Source organism: Salmo salar, chromosome 09 (assembly GCF_965601325.2).
Source record: "Salmo salar chromosome 09, fSalSal1, whole genome shotgun sequence".
Lineage (NCBI taxonomy): Eukaryota > Metazoa > Chordata > Actinopteri > Salmoniformes > Salmonidae > Salmo > Salmo salar.
In genome coordinates this window covers 7,906,130-7,930,865 of record NC_138299.1, presented here as the reverse complement: position 1 = coordinate 7,930,865, position 24,736 = coordinate 7,906,130, and the positions used below count along the sequence as shown (strand labels likewise).

Genomic DNA, 24,736 nt, shown 5'->3' with positions numbered 1-24,736 from the left:
ACACAACTTCAACTTTCAGCAGGACAATAACTTAAAACACAAGGCCAACTATTCACTGGAGTTGCTTACAGTTTGGTCTTAAAGAAAATCTATGGGAAGACTTGAAAATGGCTGTCTAGCAATGAGCAACCAACTTGACAGAGCTCAAAGAATAAAACAAATTATAATGTGCAAATATTGTGGTGTGCAAAGTTCATAGAGACTTACCCAGAAAGACTCACAGCTGTAATCGCTCCCAAGTATTGACTCAAGGGTGTTAATACTTATGTGAATTAGATATTTCTGTATTTCAGTTTCAATAAAAACATGTTTTCACTTTGTCATTATGGGGTAATGTGTGTACTGTAGATGGGTGAAAAAAAAAATATTGTAATACATTTTCTATTCAGGCTGTATTACTGCAAAATGTGGAATAAGTCAGGTATGAATACTTTCTGAAGGCACTTTACATTACATTATTTGGATTGTTTTAGTCATTTAGTTAGTGACCAATCCAAAACATCCATTAATTCCTTGAAGTTACGGGCAATGGAACGTTTCAGAGAGACTTCATACAATGAACATACAGACACACACACACACACACACACACACACACACACACACACACACACACACACACACACACACACACACACACACACACACACACACACACACACACACACACACACAGAGAGTGACAAAGACACACTGCATTTACAGAGTTACAGCATAGCTGCCATCCTTACATGGACTGTAATGGTTTTTGTCTTTCGAGGTTGGGGCACCTACACACACAGACACAATGATACACACACAAAGCCGCACCCTCTGGATGCAATTGAGAACTCCAGGGATTTGAGGCAGGCAGGCTGGAGCAGTGGTATAGCTAGACAGGCACCCTGAGACTGGAGGAGCGTCGTTTTAATCAATGCATGCAGCAGTGGCCAAGGCACGCCTAGGGCCAGGCAGTCGGACCTGAAAAACCAGCTGCTCAGAATTACAGTTACCAAGCAGCGTGGCGTCCATCCTCTACACACACTCCACAGAGAAGCAACAGAAACCATCCAACCAACCAACATTCTGTTGTGTTTTTTCTTCTTCCAACACTGTAGTTTCTACAGGTCGTCTGACTTTTTGAACGCTTTTCACTTTCAAATAGATTTTTTTCTTCTACTTCGTTTGGCAAAGTAGCCCCCTCCTCTCTACTCCAATCCCCTCCCCCAGCTTCGACGGTTTCTGAGTGGACTATGTCCCCTGTGCCTGAGGGAGTGGGGGCCAGGTGCTTCTTCTGAGGCTCCAGGAAGAAACGTCTGGAACAGAAAATCCGAGACAGTTAGGTGAGCAATCTGAAAGAGGGAAAGTAGTGACAAAGGTCTCTCACTTTCTTCCCCATATACTTTATCTCTACCAGTCCGCTGGGTCTCTGCGGTGTCTTTATGTGAGTTGGTTACTATACTGACTCACAGACAAGCTAATCTGGGAGTGGGCTAGAACTGGCAAGGGGAGGGGGTGGGGTTGGGGGGGGGTGGGGTAAGTCCTAGACGACGTGGCGACCGACATGCAGCAGGTGAGTCTCAGGTGGAACGCCGAAGCCAGAATAGCTGACATTCCAGAGAGGGGTAGTAAGGATTTGGAATACTAGTTGCGCTGCTATTGTAATGGTCATATACGGCTGAAACAAAAAGTTTGATGTCTCGTTCTCACTCTTCCTGTCTGGGTCGGATACCTGATTCATGGGAACGTTAAGGTAACGTTACTGAGGCGCTTATCACCACGTTGATTGTTGAAGGGGACTGGGAAAGATCAATGCTTTGGGATAGAGTCTGACAAAGGTAACATTATGAGATGACTTTTTCTGAAAATAAGTTTTCACTTCTTGGACATGACATATCATATCATTCACAGAGGGTGGAATATGTTTTGTTATTATTTTGGAAACATGTCATGACATATGTCATCAAAATCAAAAACATACGGGATGAATGAATGATGAAATCTTTCAGTCGATCTTTCTTATGAAAGCAGTAAAAACATTTTACAATCAACAATTATTCCCATGTAGCATATTTGTTTCACATTGAAATGACAAAATGTACCGTGTAATTACAGTACATAGCTATAGTGTACATTTTCTTGTATATGAAGACTGCTTCCTCTCAGTATTGTTCTAAAAGTAGATCAGTGACCTGCCATTCACTGTCCTTGGCTTCTTCCCAGTTGCTACAGAAAAGGTAATCGAGTCCTTGAGTTTTTTGAGGATGCTATTCTACACACAGTTCCACTATATTTAAGTGGTTTTATAAACTCAATATGTGCCTAATATCAAATGAATAGTGTTAGATCGTACCAGATGAACGTCTTGTTGGTGGCACAGTTCATCGTTGGAAGTCTCGTTTTGTGGAATCCTATAAATATATTTTTGTCACATACTGTACATCAGTAGTCAATTTCATATATATATATATATTTTGTACTGAGTGTACAAAACATTAAGAACACCTTCCTGATATTGAGTTGAAAGTCACTGAGTTCTTCAGTATATACACCAATATATACAAAATAATGTGGACTTTTTCAGCCACACCCATTGCTGACATGTGTCTAAAATCTAGCACACAGCTATGCAATCTCCATAGACAAACATTGGCAGTAGAATGGCCTTACTGAAAGTTCAGTGACTTTCAACATGGCACCGTCATAGGATGCCACCTTTCCAACATGTCAGTTCCTAAAATTTCTGCCCTGCTAGAGCTGCCCCGGTCAACTGTAAGTGCTGTTATTGTGATGTGGAAACATCTAGGAGCAACAGCGGCTCAGCCGCAAAGTGGTAGGCCACACAAGCTCACAGAATGGAATCGCCGAGTGCTGAAGTGCGTAGCGCATAACAATCGTCTGTCCTCGGTTGCAACACTCACTACCGAGTTCCAAACTGCCTCTGGAAGAAACATCAGCAAAATAAATGTTTGTCTAAGATCACCATGCGCAATGCCAAGCGTCGGCTGAAGTGAAGGGAAATCTTAACGCTATATCCTACAATTACATTCTAGACGATTCTGTGCTTTCAACTTTGTGGCAACAGTTTGGGGAAGGCCCTTTCCTGTTTCGATATGACAATACCCCTGTGCACAAAGCGAGGTCCATACAGAAATAGTTTGTTGAGATCGGTGTGGAAGAGTGGAGGCTGTTATAGCAACAAACTAGGGACCAACTCCATATTAATGTATATGTATATATACAGTGGGGGGAAAAAGTATTTGATCCCCTGCTGATTTTGTATGTTTGCCCACTGACAAAGAAACGCCTTCCCTGTAGCTCAGTTGGTAGAGCATGGTGTTTGCAATACCAGGGTTGTGGGTTCGATTCCCACGGGGGGCCAGCACAGAAAAAAAAATGTCTGATATGTATGAAGTTGTATGAAATGTATGCATTCACTACTGTAAGTCGCTCTGGATAAGAGCGTCTGCTAAATGACTAAAATGTTTAAAAAAAATTAAATGTAAATGATCAGTCTATAATTTTAATGGTAGGTTTATTTGAACAGTGAGAGACAGAATAACAACAAAAATATCCAGAAAAACGCATGTCAAAAATGTTATAAATTGATTTGCATTTTAATGAGGTCTATGTCATGGAAACAGCAGGTGTTCTTAATGTTTTGTAAACTCAGTGGATATACTGGAAGTGCCAGAAATCCCTATGTTGATACATTTAATACATTTTGCCATTACAGATAAGTTGTTAATGTTTTACATAACTTAATAGCAAGATTAAATATCACCCTGATTTTGGATTTGGATACAATACATTCTCATCACTTCTAGAAGCAGTGATCTTGCAACTCTCAGTAAAGGCAATGTTTAAATGGTTGAGTGCCTGGGGCCTAGATGGGGCTCTTCAAGGATCCAGCCTCCGGGGCCTGAAAAGTGGGCTGGCTGTAGGTGACAATTAATCAAACCTGCAGTGGAAAACTAGGAACCCGAACATTGCTGACGTTATTGCTTCATGCCCTTATATGAAGAGTGGAACGACTGGGTGCACCTGTGCCATACTGACTGGTTCAATATTGACTCAGACCTTCATTTGATTAAGGTTGCTCACTGTACTGTGGGTTAAAACTGGGCATTTAAAAAAAAGGAGGAAACTAAATTGTACTGCGGCGCTTGTCTGTTGGAAGTCAATTGTATGAAAAGAACAATAAAACATGATTTGTTTGCAGAGGGAAATGGAGAGGATATTATACTTACAATGGGGAATTGTGGTTTGTGGAACAACATACAGTACACACATGCGGCTGGAAGGGTCAGAAGGAGTTAGAGAGAAGTATAGATGGAAAAGAGGAAGAGCAGCAAATAGAACAAAAGGTACAGTTGAAGTCAGAGTTTATAGTCGGGTTTATGTTCAGTGGACTAGTCCCACTGGGCACAGACGTCAGTTCAATGTCTAGTTTTGATTTCCATTTGGTTGTGTTTGTCAACTAACGTGAATTCAACGTGAAATCAACAAAAAACTTCACCGTGTCATTGAATGTAGGTTAAAAGTTTGGTGAAAAAAAAATGAAATGCCCTTACGTTTTGCAAATCCAATCAGTTTTCTAAGTTGATTCAACGTCATCACATTGATTTTGGTTGAAGTTACGTGGAAACAACATTGATTCAACCAGTTTTTGCCCAGTGGGTTGGTTGTTGAATAAGTTCAGGTGTAAGGTAGGTCATTGCTAGCCTGGTTAATGCAGTGCAGTGTTCAGTCTAGTTTAACCAGGTTTTGTCACTGCTGGCCTACTGTGCTGTAGTTGAGCAAATTTTCTCAACGTTTCAATACCAATGGCATATGGTTGCTTATTGATCTCCAAACGTCCAGAGAATATCCCTAGAATGCCCGTGACTCACCTATACAGCATGTGATCCATTAGTTATCAATGGCTGTTACCTCAGTAAATAGCAAAGCTGATAAATAGAGTATGTCATTAGTAATCGCCCATGACCTAATGTTGAGTCAACATGAGAGAGTTGTGTGATGTTTGCTGCAGTTAGGAGACAGACGAAGTGTGGCAAAATTGGAATTGGAAACATTAGTTGAGGTAAATCTTGCTCTATTTTTTCTGTTTCTGAAAATAAGACTATTTGTCAGTTGGCTGAGATATGTGTTTATTTGCACCTATGGCCCAATCTAATTCCAGCTGTACAGATCACATCTCTCTGTCTGGCATCAGTTGAGTTTAATGGGAAAGTCATGCGTGGGGGGGTCGTAAACTACATTTCACCTATCTTCCTGATTGTCCAGCTCAGAAAGGGATGTCATCCTAGAGTGGCTCTGGAAGTGAAATTCTTACTGCTGACCTCTGAGTGAACCTGGCAGTGGGTGTTGTCACCAGGCAGAGAGTACCCGGAAGCACTGGTCTGGAGCCAGCTTTTAAATATTGTTGTCATGGTTTTAGTTTGTTTTGTGGTTGTTAAGGCAGGTCCAGGATCAGATCCGTAGCCTATAGTTATACCTTGCTTAGTAGGATATGGCACGGGCTGTCACAGAGGTAGTTAGGATAGTGTTGGGCATTGGACTCTGTTAACCTGAGGGGTTTTAAATAAATCTCAGATACTGGCTGAGACGGCAATACTGTCTTGGTTGCATCATAACCGTGGGCAACACCAAAAATGGTTGATAAAGGGACAGTTCACCCAAATTACAAAATTACACATCTGCTTCCTTACCCTGTAAGGAGTCTTTGGACAAGAGACATGCAATCCATTTGTTTACTTGGCTGCTGTCAACAAATGCTAACTTAAGTGACGTTAATATACCCTAAGTTAGCATGGGATAACAACAATATTATTTGATTCAGTCTTACCCATGGGCAACACAGAGAATGGTTCACCTAGGAGGTGTACCACTGATCCTTCGACTCACTTTTCTATTACGTTATTGAGGTTTTGTTAGAGCAAGGGTGTCTTACCAAGCATTGAGAACGTCAACAAAAGATCTTGAGAAGGAATAGGATCTGGCATTATAGGATAATTGTTCTTCTTTGCACTGTAAAGAAATATGAAATGAGGGCTAGCATGATGACATGAATGGTTGTTGATTCATAAGGGTTGGATTGAATGCAAATAATATCCCACTTAAATTGTGATTCTTTTACAATATAAAGTCAGTCACTACGGAGACTTTTAAATACTTCAGATCTGTGTGTTTGTCACGTCCTGACCAGTATAGGGGTTATTTGTTATTGTAGTTTGGTCAGGACGTGGCAGGGGGTGTTTGTTTTATGTGGTTCAGGGTGTGTTTTGTGTATGTGTTTAGGTAGAGGGGTATTTCATTTATTAGTCCGGGGTTTGTTAGTCATTGTTCTATGTTAGTATATTTCTATGTTCTATCTAGTCTTTTGTAGTTCTTTGTTTAGTTAATTGGGGTTGGACCTTCAATTGGAGGCAGCTGGTTATTGTTGCCTCTGATTGAGGGTCCTATAATCAGGAGTTTGTTTTTCATGGGATTTTGTGGGAGATTGTTTCTTGTTTAGCTGTGTGCCTGACGAGACTGTCCAGTTCGTTTGTTTTTTGTATACGTTGTATGTGTTTTCCTTCTTCACTAAATAAAAAGAAGATGAGTATACATTTTCCCGCTGTGTTTTGGTCTACACCCTACGACACCCGTGACAGTGTTAAATCCAACATGATCTCACTCGCTAGAGACCATGCTGTATGGAGACTCAGTGCTGATCTAGGATCTGTCCATACAATATTATTCATTGTATGGACAGATCAGTACTCCTACTCTGAGGCACTTTGTGGATACGGACCCTGGTCTGATCAATGGAGACAATACTCAACTGGCTTGTGTTTTAAACTATGTGCTACATAGTTTTCCCTCAGGGTTAGTGTCTATATATCAGAAATACTGTTTATGTAGAAGTTGACTTTTTCAGCCAATGGATGGCTTATTATAAGTGGCCAATCGATTGGTTGATGAATTGATAAACTTGATTGGCTGTTACTATTTCGGGGGGGAAGTTGCTATGAGGTTGTTATGCTGATAGCTGTGAAGCAGAGACTAGACACTTCACTGCCAACATGTTCATCACTCTGGACAGTAGTTTCAATTTATGGAAAGCAGACGTGGGGCCTCCCTGGTCCTGCCCCTGCCCCTGAACAGTTCTACTAGGCTTTGCATCAGTAGAGGCAGCTACGCTCCCAGCGTGGAAAAAATATAATTGCTGTTATGAAATTGTGGTGGTGAATCCATTTGAATGTAATCAGCTAGGAATGGTGCTGGCTTTTTGTTTCTCTCTGTGTGTGTGTGTGTGTGTGTGTGTGTGTGTGTGTGTGTGTGTGTGTGTGTGTGTGTGTGTGTGTGTGTGTGTGTGTGTGTGTGTGTGTGTGTGTGTAAGCAAGCATCCGTGCATATGAGCATGCACGTGTGTGTATGCGTGAGAATGTGCGCGGGAGCAGTACTAGTGGAACAGAGTCTGATCTTCCGTGTTCCAGGGTTTTCAGCTTTTTATAGCCAATGCAAATTTTGTTCTCTTTTGAAGCACCTGTTCAGATAAATGGGGGTCAATAGGGCGCTAGCTCAACCACCCAGCATGAGATGTGAGACTATTCATTTGTTCTCCGTAATATCATATACAGTGCATTCGGAAAGTATTCAGACCCCTTGACCTTTTCCAGATTTTGTTACGTCACAGCTTTATTCTAACATTGATTAAATTGTTGTTTCCCCACATCAATCTGCACACAATACCCCATAATGATGAGCAAAACATGTTTTTAGAAAATGGAGCAAATTTATTACAAATAAAAAACTGATATCATATTTACTCAAGTATTCAGACCCTTTACTCAGTACTTTGTTGAAGCACCTTTGGCAGTGATTACAGCCTCAAGTCTTACACCTGTATTTTGGGAGTTGCTCCTATTCTTCTCTGCAGATCCTCTTAAGAGAATCCTCTTAATCTCTCCAGAGATGTTCGATTGGGTTCAAGTCCGGGCTCTGGCTGGACCACTTAAGGACATTCAGAGACTTGTCCCGAAGTCACTCCTGCGTTGTCTTGGCTGTGTGTTTAGGATTGTTGCCCTGTTGGAAGGTGAACCTTCGCCCCAGTCTGAGCTACTGAGTGCTCTGGAGCAGGTTTTCACCAAGGACCTTTCTGTACTTTTTGCTCCGTTCATCTTTTCCTCAATCCTGACTAGTCTCCCAGTCCCTGCAGCTGAAAAACATCCCCACAGCATGATGCTTCACGGTACGGATGGTGCCAGGTTTCCTCCAGACTTGACGCCTGGCATTCAGGCCAAAGAGTTCAATCTTGGTTTCATCAGACCAGAAAATCTTGTTTCTCATGGTCTGCGAGTCCATTAGGTGTCTTTTGGCAAACTCCAAGCGGACTGTCATGTGCTTTTTACTGAGGAGTGGCTTCCATCTGACCACTCTACCATAAAGGCCTGATTGGTGGAGTGCTGTAGAGATGGTTGTCCTTCTGGAAGGTTCTCCCATCTCCAAAGAGGAACTCTGGAGCTTTGTCAGAGTAATCATCGGGTTCTTGGACATCTCCCTGACCAAAGCCCTTCTCCCCCGATTGGCCAGCTCTAGGAAGAGTCTTGGTGGTTCTTCCATTTAAGAATGATGGAGGCCACTGTGTTCTTGGGGACCTTCAATGCTGCAGATATTTTTTGGTACCCTTCCCCAGATCTGTGCCTCGACACAATCATGTCTCGGTATCAGGTATCAAGGTAAGACCCAGATGTCACAGCTGTTTGAATGATCGGACCAACGCGCAGCATGGTTGTGGTTCCACATATTTATTAAACGTGAAACTGAATGCAATACACTTAAATACTTGAAAATACAAAAACAACAAACCGTGACGCAGAGAGGAAAACACACTACTCAAAAGATAATCACCCACAAAAACAGGTGGGACAAACATCAACTGAAATAGGACCTCCAATTAGAGACAACGACAGCTGCTGCCTCTAATTGGAGGTCATGCCAAACAAAAACCAACATAGAAATACAAAACTAGAAACTGAACATAGAAATAGAAAAACAGACAAACACCCCCTGTCACGCCCTGACCTACTCTACCATAGAAAATAACAAGTTACTATGGTCAGGACGTGACAGTGTCGAAGTAACAATGTTTATTACAGCAACAGGGGCAAAGGTACAGGACGGCGGGCAGGCTCAGGGTCAGGTCAAGCAGAGGTCGGTAATCCAGAGGTGGGGCAAAGGTACAGGACGGCAGGCAGGCTCAGGGTCAGACAGAGAACACAGGTATAAATACACAGGGGATAATGGGGAAGATGGGCAACACCTGGAGGGGGGTGGAGACAATCACAAAGACAGGTGAAACAGATCAGGGTGTGACAGTACCCCCCCCCCCCCCTCCCCCCCCCCAGGGCCCATTCCTGGTTGACCCGGGGTGGCGGCGATGGAAGTCAGCGATGAGGGCTGGGTCCAGGATGTCTCTAGCGGGGACCCAGCACCTCTCCTCCGGGCCATAACCCTCCCAGTCAACCAGGTACTGGAAACCCCATGTGTGTCGAACCATCAGGATAGCCATCGACGACACGGGGAGGAGCGGTGGTCCTGGAAATAGAAGACAAAAGGCTCTGAGACACGGGAATGTAGGATGAATACGAAGGGTACGGGGCAACAGAAGGCAGACAGCAGAGGGGCTAATGATCTTGGAGATGGGGAAAGGGCCGATAAACCGGGGGGACAGTTTGCAAGATTCCACCCAGAGGGGCAGATCCCGGGTGGACAGCCATACCTTCTCCCAGAGACAATACTGGGGAGCCGGGGTCCTATGGTGATCCGCTTGTCGTCGATACCTGGAGGTGGTCTTGAGGAGGGCCGACCGGGCTCTCCTCCAGGTACGACGACAGCGGCAGACAAACATCTGGGCAGAAGGTATGCCGACCTCCTCTTCCTGCTCAGGGAAGAGCGGGGGCTGGTACCCCAGGGAACACTCAAAGGGAGATAGGCTCGTGGCAGAGCAGGAAAGGGTGTTGCGGGCGTATTCGACCCACACAAGCTGCTGGCTCCAGGTGGTGGGGTTGGCGTAGACCAGGCAGCGCAGGGTAGTTTCAAGGTCCTGGTTGGCTCGCTCTGACTGGCCATTGGACTGGGGGTGGGACACGGAGGGCAGGCTGGCCGACGACCCAATGAGGGTGCAGAACGCCTTCCAGAGCTGGGACCCCTGTCGGAGACCATGTCCACAGGCAGGCCATGGATCCGGAAGACGTGCTGCACCACGAGCTGGGCCATCTCTTTGGCAGAGGGTAGTTTGGGGAGAGAAATTAAGTGGGCGGCTTTGGAAAACCGATTCACCACGGTCAGGATGGCGGTGTTGCCATCAGACGGGGGAAGACCCATGACAAAGTCCAGGATATGTGAGACCAGGGACGGTGGGGGACAGGCAGAGGTTGGAGGAGACCAGCCGGAGCTTGCTGAGGAGTCTTGTTCTGTGCACACCCCTTGCAAGTGGTAATGAATGCGGACACGTCAGGGACCATAGTAGGCCACCAAAAGCGCTGTCGCACAAATGCCAGGGTCTGACGGGCGCCTGGATGGCTGGCAAGCCTGGAGGACTGGGCCCACTCCAGGACCGCGGAGCGGACAGCGTCAGAAACGAACATCCGGTTATCAGCAACAGGGGCAAAGGTACAGGACGGCAGGCAGGCTCAGGTCAGGCAGAGGTTGGTAATCCAGAGGTGGGACAAATGTACAAGACGGCAGGCAGGCTCAGGGTCAGGGGCAGGCAGAGTGGTCAGGCGGGCAGGTACAGGGTCAGGACAGGCAAGGGTAAATACGCAGGGGATAACGGGGAAGATGGCCGACACCTGGAGGGGCGTGGAGACAATCACAAAGACAGGTGAAACAGATCAGGGTGTGACACTCTGAGCTCTACAGACAATTCCTTCGACCTTGGTTTCTGCTCTGACATGCACTGTCAACTGTGGGACCTTATATAGACAGGTGTGTGCCTTTCCAAATCATGTCCAATCAATTTCATTTACAACTCCAATCAAGTTTTAGAAACATCTCAAGGATGACAAATGGATGACAATTTCGAGTCTCATAGCAAAGGGTCTGAATACTTATCTAAATAAGGCATTTCTGTTTTTTTTTTAGCGATACATTTGCAAAAAATTCTAAAAACCTGTTTTCGCTTTGTCATTATGGGGTATTATGTCTAGAATGATAAGGGGAAAAAAACAATTTAATCCATTTTAGAATAAGGCTGTAACAAAATGTGGAAAAAGTCAAGGGGTCTGAATACTTTCCTAATGCACTGTAGCTTTGAAATCATGACATTATGAACTTCTGAAGAAAATACGCAGTTTCTCGACTCATAAACTGACTTTCTAGAAGGGAGTGCGCGGTGAATGGCTATGCAACCGCATGACACAGCACGACAATGTGAATTTGATTGGCCAAGAATACCCATGCTTCGAGCATTATGCATTTCTTCATTCATTTTCCCCGCTGTTTACCATCTCCTTCCTTGTTATAAATATATCTGATACTTATTTTCTACTACAAAGATCTGGTCAAAGGTCAAATCATGAATGAGGCAGAGTGAAAGCGAGACAAGGGGCTAGACAAGATAAACTACAAAACACTCATTCTCTAGAGGAAAAGAGAGACATCCATGTCCTGTGTCTACTCAGTGAAACACTGTCTATAGCTAAAGCCACACAAACTCAATTATATGTTTAACGGATGCCCCTCGAAATAAAATAAAAATGTGCTTGATTTCCTCACAAAAAATAAGTAATCTGTTAAACATTTATTAACGTTTGTAGCGAGCACCTCAATCAACAACAGTTTTTAAACCAGCATTTAGAAAGGGAATTTCAAAAGGAAATAATGGGAAGGTTTTGTGCCAAAAGAGACTGTATCATCTGTACTGTTCTGTATATCTATGTAACTACATTCTCAACAGTGTTTTGGCTGCAACACTGTTGACAATTGATGATTGATGATCACTTCACCAACATAATACGTAGATAAGATAATTGTAACCAAGTAAATTCATTTAAATATGGTGACTAATTGTAGCTTTTGTCTTGTCATGTGGAAGGCCACGGAAATATTTCATCCATACCTACTATGACATCACAGCTCGTCAACATCTGCACATTTTGTTTCATGTAGGTGTTCACAGTGTAGGTGTTCACAATGTCATCATATTGTCTGCATTTCAGATAGGCATTCTTGGGGAAAAAAAATAGATGTTTAACGTTTAGAGTGATGCACAATATGTTGTACAGTATGTTGTATAATATGCACCAAGGTAACAGACAGAGGATATTTCGTAAACAAGGTTATTTTATTTTGATCAGGGCCCGTCAGTCAAACATGCGACTGGAAACTTGTTTTCTGGGAAATGAACGATACAGACACGGGAACGAGGAGAAACACATAGTATCACCGATAGAAATATAATTGATGATATTTCCATGGTACTGCATCACCACTCCATTATACAATATGGTTCATGCTCAGGTATAGCCTAAATGGGGGCCCAAGGTAGGGCAACTTCATTCCAGTGGCTTTTGGCATGTGTTCATTAATTCATTCCACCCACTTGTATTCTGTCTTTCTCTGTCCACTCTCTCTTCCTTTCTCTATTTTCCCTCACCCATTTTGTTGGCGAGGATATGGCAGGCGTTACTCAGGTGGCTCTTGAACTCATAAAATGTAGTAAGTTAATGACTCTGACTCATGTCAATGTTCATATAATTCCTATGACTGAATAGGCTCCATGCTTAGATTTCAAAATGCCTATTCTGCAGGCACGTCGTTAATGTAACAGACTCTCTGCAGGGTGACACCAAACGCTAAGTTCATTAACAATCATCTAACAATAACCACTCTCTTGCAGGATGACGCCAAGTTCATTAGCAATCATCTAACAACCTATGTAATAAAACTTTTTTTTTTAATATACTGCTCAAAAAAATAAAGGGAACACTTAAACAACACAATGTAACTCCAAGTCAATCACACTTCTGTGAAATCAAACTGTCCACTTAGGAAGCAACACTGATTGACAATAAATTTCACATGCTGTTGTGCAAATGGAATAGACAACAGGTGGAAATTATAGGCAATTAGCAAAACACCCCCAATAAAGGAGTGGTTCTGCAGGTGGTAACCACAGACCACTTCTCAGTTACTATGCTTCCTGGCTGATGTTTTGGTCACTTTTGAATGCTGGCGGTGCTTTCACTCTAGTGGTAGCATGAGACGGAGTCTACAACCCACACAAGTGGCTCAGGTAGTGCAGCTCATCCAGGATGGCACATCAATGCGAGCTGTGGCAAGAAGGTTTGCTGTGTCTGTCAGCGTAGTGTCCAGAGCATGGAGGCGCTACCAGGAGACAGGCCAGTACATCAGGAGACGTGGAGGAGGCCGTAGGAGGGCAACAACCCAGCAGCAGGACCGCTACCTCCGCCTTTGTGCAAGGAGGAGCAGGAGGAGCACTGCCAGAGCCCTGCAAAATGACCTCCAGCAGGCCACAAATGTGCATGTGTCTGCTCAAACGGTCAGAAACAGACTCCATGAGGGTGGTATGAGGGCCCGATGTCCACAGGTGGGGGTTGTGCTTACAGCCCAACACCGTGCAGGACGTTTGGCATTTGCCAGAGAACACCAAGATTGGCAAATTCGCCACTGGCGCTCTGTGCTCTTCACAGATGAAAGCAGGTTCACACTGAGCACATGTGACAGACGTGACAGTCTGGAGACGCCGTGGAGAACGTTCTGCTGCCTGCAACATCCTCCAGCATGACCGGTTTGGCGGTGGGTCAGTCATGGTGTGGGGTTGCATTTCTTTGGGGGGCCGCACAGCCCTCCATGTGCTCGCCAGAGGTAGCCTGACTGCCATTAGGTACCGAGATGAGATCCTCAGACCCCTTGTGAGACCATATGCTGGTGCGGTTGGCCCTGGGTTCCTCCTAATGCAAGACAATGCTAGACCTCATGTGGCTGGAGTGTGTCAGCAGTTCCTGCAAGAGGAAGGCATTGATGCTATGGACTGGCCCGCCCGTTCCCCATACCTGAATCCAATTGAGCACATCTGGGACATCATGTCTCGCTCCATCCACCAAAGCCACGTTGCACCACAGACTGTCCAGGAGTTGGCGGATGCTTTAGTCTAGGTCTGGGAGGAGATCCCTCAGGAGACCATCCGCCACCTCATCAGGAGCATGCCCAGGCGTTGTAGGGATGTCATACAGGCACATGGAGGCCACACACACTACTGAGCCTCATTTTGACTTGTTTTAAGGACATTACATCAAAGTTGGATCAGCCTGTAGTGTGGTTTTCCACTTTAATTTTGAGTGTGACTCTAAATCCAGACCTCCATGGGTTGATACATTGGATTTCCATTGATTATTTTTGTGTGATTTTGTTGTCAGCACATTCAACTATGTAAAGAAAAAAGTATTTAATAAGATTATTTCATTCATTCAGATCTAGGATGTGTTATTTTAGTGTTCCCTTTATTTTTTGGAGCAGTGTATGAAATGTGGAATTTTATTGCAGATATACAGTATCCTCTTTGCATGACAAGTTTGTACCTTTTTAATGCACCCAACTGTAGTAAAAGGGAATCCTAATCATCAATGTGAAGGTTTACTGCAGGTCCCGGAATCATCAGATGCATGTTTTCTCTGTCTGCACAGGATATTGTTGAAGATGACTTCAACTGTCTCACCTGTGACCAACTTCACTACAGTATTCTCCAATACCACAATCACCACCAAGTCCAAAGAACAAATACTCACTCAGAGTAAGTGGGCGTGTGTGTACGTGCGTGTGTCTGTGCGTGCGTGTGTTGTGTGCGTACATGCATGTGTACTGTATGTGACCTGGCTGGTGTGTGTGAGAACTGTTTGTTAACACAATTTTATTTGCAGTTTTTGTTACATTTCAGAAGTGAATAAACTATTCGTAATAGTTTCACAATGACCCCAAGTAGTAGTAATCATCTAACACAACGCCTCCCCTATGAAATTTTAAATCAATAGGAAATTATAGTCCTAGTTAAGATAAGCATGTGCTTATAAATAACATCCCAGTGCGTCACACAATCTAATCAGATGTACTGTAAGGGAGTGGTAACAACTGAAACTCGACCCGTTCACTAAAGGATACATCTACAATCCCTCCCAACAATGCTATCAACAATGCCATAAACAGTGAGAGGCAGCATGCAAGATGGCTGACGAATTAATGTTGATGACAGTATACTAAATGACCATTCACTCTCACAAATAAATAACATTGTTACCTCTTTGCTCATTTTCCCAGGTTCAGGGGCTATGATTGCTGTCATTGTCATTGGGATCATTATCCTTCTAACCATACTGCTTGTCATCCTGAGGACATACAACAGGTCAGGCTGCATTTCATTTAAATAGGCCTCAATTACATTCTCAGTGACACAGTCAGCCATTGCAGGTTCCCTTTCAATTATTTGTTTCGAAATCTCACAGCGGGATTCACCAGAATCTCTAGAAGCTCAAAGAACCAATCACACAGTGGTCTAGTGGCAAAAAAGATGAGCCCCTCCCCTCATACTGAAGAGCCATTCGCCTGACCTCTGGTCATTCTCATCTCTCTTCCTCATCACGAAGAGTACTACTCTAGGCTGCTCAGCATGACTTGATCTGTTTTGAGGTTCAACTGTTCACAGGTGTGCTGCAAGGTAGCGCCGCCAAGCGCAGGTTTTTCTGCTCTTGTCTTCTGCGTCACTGGTACTTCCTGTTTGAGTTTTTGCTTGTAAGCAGGAATCAGAAGGATAGAGTTATGGTCTGATTTGCCAAAGGGAGGGCTTTTTATGTGTTTCTGTATGTGGAGTAAAGTTGATCTAGAATTTTGTTGCCTCTACTTGCACAGGTGACATGGTGGTAAAAATGAGTTAAAACGGATTTCAGTTTTACTGCATTAAAATCAACGGCCATGAGAAACACTGCCTCTGAATTTTCATTTTCTTGTTTGCTTATGGCCCTATACAGCTCGTTGAGTGCAGTCTTAGTGTCAGCATCGGTTCGCTGTGATAAATAGACAGCTACGAAAAATATACATAAACTCTCTTGGTAAATAATATGGTCTGCAGCTTATCATACGGTATTCTAACTCAGGGAATCAAAAACTTGAGACTTCCGTAACATTAGAGATCGCACACCAGCTGTTTTTAACAAACAGACACACCTCTCCCCCTCTCGCCTTACCCAAGTCTGCCGTCCGGTCATGACAATGCATATAAAAACCAGCGAGTTGTATATCCATGTCCTCGTTCAGCCACGACTCCCGAGAAACATAGGATACTACAGTTTTTCAGGTCCCGTTGATAGTATAGTCTCGGACAGAGATCATCCAGTTTTTCTCCAGGGACTGCACGTTTGCCAGAGGGCATTGGTGGTGTACATGCTCAGCGACGTAATCTCGCCGCCTCGCTTGCCTCTCTTTTGCCGCCGCTTCCTCTTTCGAGTCACGGGGATCAGGGCCTGGTCCGGGGTAAGTAGAACATCCAGAGCTGCTGACTCGTTGAAGTAGAAAACTTCATCCAAAACGAGGTTAGTGTTCTGTGGAGCAGAGCACAATTACTTTCACTATGTGCGACTCATGTCCCAGGAGTGCTAAATGTAGGAGCGGACTTATTGTCCAGGGGGAATCATCATCACAGGGAATGGAAACCATCCCCAAGTGGTGAAACACGTCTTCTCCTATAAGCCTCATACTCCCCACTCTAGTCAGAGTGAGGGAAGAAGGCTCGTTTCTCATCTTGGTAGCCCCTCGATGGCCAGGCAAGTTCTGGTTAGCAGAGATCATTATCCTGCTGCACGACGAGCCCTGGCAACTCCCGTTATACAGGGATATTCCGACTCAAGTGAACTGAGACATTGTCCACCCTCACCTGAAACACCATGGCCCTCTGGGCCTGGCCCATGAGGTTCAATCTGGATGTGACAGGCCTGCCTCTTTGAGTCATTGACTATGCAGAGTGCCAGGGCCCCTTCTACACGCTCACTGCATGGAAACAAGTGGTGCATTTTTTAGAAGTGGTGTGACCAAAAACAGATAATTCCTTACCAATGTTCTGTATCCGAGGTGTTATGCTTTTTGCAGGACCTTATGGACAGGGGGAAGGTTTTATCCACTGTTAAGGTCTATCTAGCCGCTATCTCGGCCTGTCATATAGGCTTAAACAATAACATGGTGGGAAAACACCCCCTGTTATTGTCACGACTTCAGCCGAAGTCGGTCCCTCTCCTTGTTCGGGCGGTGTTCGGCAGTCGACGTCACCGACCTTCTAGCCATCACCGATCCATTTTTAATTTTTCTATTGGTTTTGTCTTGTCTTCCTTCACACCTGGTTCCAATCCCATCAATTACATGTTGTGTATTTAACCCTCTGTTTCCCCTCATGTCCTTGTCGGAGATTGTTTGATCGTCTGTTTGTGTATTATGTGTTGGTGCACGACGGGTTTTGTACCCACTTTTTATTATTTAGTAATTTTGGTTTTGGAGTTTTGTGAAGCACTGATTAAACAACTCCGTTTATACCAAGTTCGATTCTCCTGCGCCTGACTTCCCTCCCACCAACACGCACCCAATACAGTTATGTTGTTTCATGAAGGGGGCACATCGCTTACGTCCAGACTTTTTAGCTGCTGGAAAGTGTGGAGATATATGTCCTTTAACACTGTTTTTACATTTGCAAAGAGAGTGAGTGCCTACAGTTTGTCTGGGGCTTTTCCAAGGTTTCCTTGTTGCCCAACCCTGCCTTGATGCCTAAGGTCAGGGCAATAACAATTTTCTTGCCTTGGAGCTTGTGGTTTTCCACCCACCGCCTTTCCCTTTGACCAAAGAAGAGCGGTTCCACCGTTTGTGTCCAGTATGCGCGTTGCACATATATTTTGGATAGAACAAGAGCTTTGAGCAAGAGCAACCAACTCTTTGTGTCCTGGATGCCTCCCTGCAAGGGAAGGCCCTTCTCTCATCAATGGTTATCACATTGGATTGTGGAAGCTATTATATTGGAAGGGGGTTACAGCCTCCAAAAGGCCTGAGGGCTCACTCCATTAGAGGTATGGCTACTTCTTGGGCTCTGTTTAAAAGGAATCTCCTTGCAGGAGATGTACGATGCGGCTTGTTTGGCAACCCCTCAACCTTTTATGAGGTTCTACCGGCTAGACGTGACTGCGCATTCTTTGGTGGATTCTGTCCATTCTTCTGAGAGCATGTGCGATACGGGAGTTGTCCATATCCCACTGTTAGATATGAAAACAAGATATCTCTGATATTATCAGTGAGATATCTCACCACATTCCCCTACTCACAAGAGTGTGAGGAAGTTTGACATGCTCGAAAATGACCAGCGGGCAAGTGTCTCCGACAGATGTGTGCGATTGGTTCTTCGAGGGCTGTACAATTGAAAAGTAAACTCACACACCTATAGTGTTACAAGGTGCATGGAGAAAAACTGAAAACACTGAATATAAAGCAAAACTGCACACTAGTGATCCTGATGCTTCAGAAAATGTTATGGATCTCATAGAATAACTGTGCTATAACAACTCAATTATGTGTTAGCAAATGTATTATTGAGTGTATATGTTCTGCTAATCCAGATGGTATTGACTTTTTGTGATTAGTCATTAGAAATTAACTAGAATTTTAAAATGCAATGTATTACCTATTTTGCTATAGTGAGGGCTTTGACAGGTTACATTATCAGGAAAACCTCAGGGCCCTAAGATGGATCTTTATATGTATTTTACCCTTCACCAGGCGAACACATGCGTCCAGAGTGCTGGGTACAGGCTCCAAAGGGCCACCTCGACAGAAGATGTCCTCTTCTACAGTGCAGACCAGCATGCCCTTGGGGAACTCTGTGTCTGGGAGCTTTGCGCTGTCAAGTAGTATGTCCGTAAATGGATTCCGGCTGCCCCGAGTGGAACTAAACAGCCTGGACCAAAACAACTTGGAGCAACAAAGCAGAATCAGCGATTCGACAGTAGTCACCATACATGATACTCCATCACTAGGGAATACATAGCAGGCCGCTAAATTATTGGACAGGTGACAAAGTCAGCATATAATGCTTGAAAAGAAAACCTTTATTATGAACAAAGTGGTGCTATAGGAACGCAATGAATATGCATGGACAGTCCTGTGGACATAAACAATTGCTTTCTTGACTACAGTGTTCAGAACATGAACAAAATGATCCTGCTGTCTGTGCATTTGCAGCTGTGCTACCAACAACCATGAGGACAAGCGTTGGAGGAGAGATGTGTACAAGATTAACGGCATGAACATGGTATCATGTCTAGTTTTCCTGTGTGTGTACATTTCTGTGAGGAAGTTGTTCACAGGGTTTTACATTTATTCACATTATTCTGATGTAAGATTATTATTTTATTTTTTATCTGAATAATGTTGTGGTTTTCAGGAAAAATCATGAGAATGTTTCTGTGAAAAGTCGATACTGGTTTGAATCCCTGTGGAGATCTAGATAGCATCTAGATCGCATACAATTATGAAATAATAAGTTCCAATTAGTTTGATTCCAAAGGATTTTGCACTTTTCACTCACCCTATTCTGTGATAATTTTTGCTTGTTGTTATTTCATTGAAATTAATATTGAAAATAAATCTTGATATTTCTAAAAGTGTGTGCATGTGTCTGCTTGAATATGATTACATTTCGTTAATTTACAGTGCATTCGGAAAGTGTTCAGACCCTTTTCCATTTTACACATTTTGTTACGGGACAGCCTTATTCTAAAATGGATTGCATAGTTTTTCCCCCCTCATCAATCTACACACAATACCCCATAATTGTCACGACTTCAGCCGAAGTCGGTCCCTCTCCTAGTTCGGGCGGCGTTCGACGTCACCGGCCTTCTAGCCATCGCCGATCCACCTTTCATTTTCCATTGGTTTTGTCTTGTCTTCCCTCACACCTGGTTTCCATTCCATCAATTACATGTTGTGAATTTAACCCTCTGTTTCCCCCATGTTCTTGTCCGGAATTGCTCTCAGTCTTTGCTCTCCTGCGCCTGACTTCTCTGCCGCCAGTACGCACGCATTACAATAATGATAAAGGTTTTTAGACTTTTTTGCCAGTAAAAAATATATTTAAAAAATGAAATATCACATTTACATAAGTATTCAGACCCTTTACTCAGTACTTTGTTTGAAGCATCTTTGGCAGTGATTACAGCCTCCAGTCTTCTTGGGTATGACGTTACAAGCTTGGCACACCTGTATTTGGGGAGTTTCTCCCATTCTTCTCTGCAGATCCTCTCAAGCTCTGTCAGGTTGGATGGGGAGCGTTGCTGCACAGCTATTTTCAGGTCTCTCCAGAGATGTTCAATCGAGTTCAAGTCCAGGCTCTGGCTGGGCCACTCAAGGACATTCAGAGACTTGTCCCGAAGCCAATCCTGCGTTGTCTTGGCTGTGTGCTTAGGGTCGTTGTCCTATTGTAAGGTGAACCTTAACCACGGTCTGAGGTCCTGAGTGCTCTGGAGCAGGTTTTCATCAAGGATCTCTCTGTACTTTGCTCCGTTCATATTTCCCCTTGGCCCTGACTAGTCTCCCAGTCTCTGCCGCTGAAAAACATCCCCAAGGCATGATGCTGCCACCACCATGCTACACCTTAGGGATAATGGCAGGTTTCCTTTAGACGTGACTCTTGGCATTCAGGCCAAAGAGGTCAATTTTGGTTTCATCAGACCTGAGACTCTTGTTTCTCATGGTCTGAGATTCCTTTAGGTGCCTTTTGGCAAGCGGGCTGTCTTGTGCCTTTTACTGAGGAGTGGCTTCCGTCTGGCCACTGTAGCATAAAAGCCTGATTGGTGGAGTGCTGCAGAGATGGTTGTCCTTCTAGAAGGTTCTCCCATCTCCACAGAGGAACTCTGGACCATAGGTTTCTTGGTCACTTCCCTGACCAAGGCCCTTCTCCCCCGATTGCTTAGTTTGGCCGGGGGGCCACAGCTCTATGAAATCTTAGTGGTTCCAAACGTCTTCCATTTAATAATGATGGAGGCCACTGTGTTCTTGGGGACCTTCAATGCACTGTAGCAGACAGAGGTAAAATTTGTTTTATATTGAATATTTAGTAGATATTTGTTATTCTCTCATCAATAGCTATTTAACCAAGCATGCAATGACTATGAAAATGGTATACTCTGAATCATGGGTGGATGGAGAAAAATCCACACTTTTTATTTTTATAAATGTAGATTTTTTTATTTTTCAGATTTCAATCTTCAATAGCTTTTAAACAAAGCATGCCATGTCTATGGAAATTATATATTCTGAATCAGGGGAGGATGGAGAAAAATCCACACCATTTAGATTTTTATGGGGAAGGGGTTCAATCTTTAATAGCTCAAACAATTGATTCAGAAAATATAATTTTTCATGGTCATGGCACGCTTTGTTTAAGCGCTATTGAAGATTGAAATCTGAAGATTCTTTTTAAATAAATATATGTTAACTAAGAAAATGTATTTTTCTACATGCTCCCCTGATTCAGAATATATCGCTTTTATAGTCATGGCACGTTTTGCTTAAGAGCTATTGCCGAGAGAAAACCAAATATCCACCAAATATCCAATATTAAAAAAAAAATGTACCTCGGTATTTGGCAGACCGTTTTGTATTGACTTTGAATGAATGGCACAACGGGTGTCAACAGCTTGAGAATAGTTTTTGCACAAGTGACTGGCAACTGAAAGCTTCAGTGCCCTCATCTGGTGGAAAGTAGCCATTGGCAGAATTTTGAGGCTGCATTACAGATCCCATCAGTTTCAAGTTGCAATGCGTTTGGGTGTCATTTAAAGTGGAACTAACAGCGTTTTAGCAACATTAAATTTGATTAAAATCTGTTCCTATTCACCCTCAGGAAGAATGACATGTATTTACATTTTTTAAAAGTGAGATCTTAGATATGGTCATTTTCACATGTTCATACTTTCATGTAATGTTTCGGAATGATGTGGAGTAAAGCATTTGTGAAAATTCTTTAACAGCCGTGGGTTGGACAATTGATAGACACCACAGTAAATAAAACCGAATAAAAAAACGTGTCAGTCTTGTCCAGTAACTTTTTACATTCTGTAATGTTCACTTGAACAGAAACAGTGCTGTACTGAACGACCAGTTGACAAACTAGGAGGTGTTGGGGAACACTGTCAGCATGGCCACTGCCCTTTAAATATGTCACTCATTGCTTCAGCCCACACCTGCCACACAAAAATAAGCAAAAATAAGTCAAAGGCTGTTCAAGAACATACAAGAAAGATTTTGGGAAAAGTGTCAATCTGTACAAACCGTTCTGCAACGTAGCAAACGTTCAAGCGAATGGAATGGACCTCAGCACCGGACTCTACACAGACCTGTGCATCATAGTCAAGCAGAGCTACAGTATATGCAAATAAGCCATCATTCACTTTGAACTGGACTGTGTGTTTGCAGGCACTAGCAACAGCGGCACTTTAGATCATTAGAAAGCATTTGCCAAAAGCCACAAAATACAAATACCTAAATCGATTTCTGCAAATATGTAAATACCACAGGAGTCCTCTTACATTTGGGAACTTTACAGTCCTATTGATCAAACAACCATGAAGAGCACAGGAGGTTGGTGCCACCTTAATTGGGGAGGATGGGCTCATGGTAACGGCTGGAACTGAATAAGTGGAAGCAAAAAAGGGGTAGAGGCAGCAAATCTTACCAGGCCAGCTGTGATTTACAACCTAATACCAAGAAATGTATTGGTGAATGAGTTATATTTGCCTGACTTTCCTAGTTAAATAAAGGTTAAATCAAATAAAATAAAAATACATATTAAATCGGTCATTAATGTCTTACTCTATGTCATGGAATTTTGAGTGAAATAGAACCTATTTTATAAAACCTCTTATAAAGTTGGTGTTCTAGCATAAACTGTGAATTTGATATTTTTGACTGATATGATTGTCTGTTTGTTTTATATCTGCAAAGTAGTTCAAACTGTCTGTTCCAGTTTAAGATTTTACAGTAAATTGATTAAGACCATAATGCTCGACCAAGTATATACACTGCTCCAAAAAATAAAGGGAACACTTAAACAACACAATGTAACTCCAGGTCAATCACACTTCTGTGAAATCAAACTGTCCACTTAGGAAGTAACACTGATTGACAATAAATGTCACATGCTGTTGTGCAAATGGAATAGACAACAGGTGGAAATTATAGGCAATTAGCAAGACACCCCCAATAAAGGAGTGGTTCTGTAGGTGGTGACCACAGACCACTTCTCAGTTCCTATGCTTCCTGGCTGATGTTTTGGTCACTTTTGAATGCTGGCGGTGCTTTCACTCTAGTGGTAGCATGAGACAGAGTCTACAACCCACACAAGTGGCTCAGGTAGTGCAGCTCATCCAGGATGGCACATCAATGCGAGCTGTGGCAAGAAGGTTTGCTGTGTCTGTCAGCGTAGTGTCCAGAGCATGGAGGCGCTACCAGGAGACTGGCCAGTACATCAGGAGACGTGGAGGAGGCCGTAGGAGGGCAACAACCCAGCAGCAGGACCGCTACCTCCGCCTTTGTGCAAGGAGGAGCAGGAGAAGCACTGCCAGAGCCCTGCAAAATGACCTCCAGCAGGCCACAAATGTGCATGTGTCTGCTCAAACGGTCAGAAACAGACTCCATGAGGGTGGTATGAGGGCCCGACGTCCACAGGTGGGGGTTGTGCTTACAGCTCAACACCGTGCAGGACGTTTGGCATTTGCCAGAGAACACCAAGATTGGCAAATTCACCACTGGCGCCCTGTGCTCTTCACAGATGAAAGCAGGTTCACACTGAGCACATGTGACAGACGTGACAGAGTCTGGAGACGCCGTGGAGAACGTTCTGCTGCCTGCAACATCCTCCAGCATGACCGGTTTGGCGGTGGGTCAGTCATGGTGTGGGGTGGCATTTCTTTGGGGGGCCGCACAGCCCTCCATGTGCTCGCCAGAGGTAGCCTGACTGCCATTAGGTACCGAGATGAGATCCTCAGACCCCTTGTGAGACCATATGCTGGTGCGTTGGCCCTGGGTTCCTCCTAATGCAAGACAATGGTAGACCTCATGTGGCTGGAGTGGGTCAGCAGTTCCTGCAAGAGGAAGGCATTGATGCTATGGACTGGCCCGCCCGTTCCCCAGACCTGAATCCAATTGAGCACATCTGGGACATCATGTCTCGCTCCATCCACCAACGCCACGTTGCACCACAGACTGTCCAGGAGTTGGCGGATGCTTTAGTCCAGGTCTGGGAGGAGATCCCTCAGCAGACCATCCGCCACCTCATCAGGAGCATGCCCAGGCGTTGTAGGGAGGTGATACAGGCACGTGGAGGCCACACACACTACTGAGCCTCATTTTGACTTGTTTTAAGGACATTACATCAAAGTTGGATCAGCCTGTAGTGTGGTTTTCCACTTTAATTTTGAGTGTGACTCCAAATCCAGACCTCCATGGGTTGATAAATTGGATTTCCATTAATTATTTTTGTGTGATTTTGTTGTCAGCACATTCAACTATGTAAAGAAAAAAGTATTTAATAAGATTATTTCATTCATTCAGATCTAGGATGTGTTATTTTAGTGTTCCCTTTATTTTTTTGAGCAGTGTATTTACATTTTATGCTTTTATTTCGCTTCTGAAATAAAACTATCAGATATAATTACTACGTTGACGGAGT

The 24,736-nt window shown here is 43.8% G+C and overlaps 1 protein-coding gene across 1 annotated transcript; it reads left to right on the top strand.

Annotated features, from left to right (window-relative positions):
- Nucleotides 1-1,547: 1,547 nt before the first annotated feature.
- LOC123744584 (uncharacterized) lies at nt 1,548-19,670 on the top strand. Its single transcript, XM_045723352.2, has 4 exons — nt 1,548-1,732; nt 14,673-14,779; nt 15,301-15,385; nt 18,787-19,670. Exons 1-4 carry the CDS (start codon nt 1,719-1,721, stop codon nt 19,052-19,054), a joined length of 474 nt encoding a protein of 157 aa, XP_045579308.1. The 5' UTR covers nt 1,548-1,718; the 3' UTR covers nt 19,055-19,670.
- Nucleotides 19,671-24,736: the final 5,066 nt, after the last annotated feature.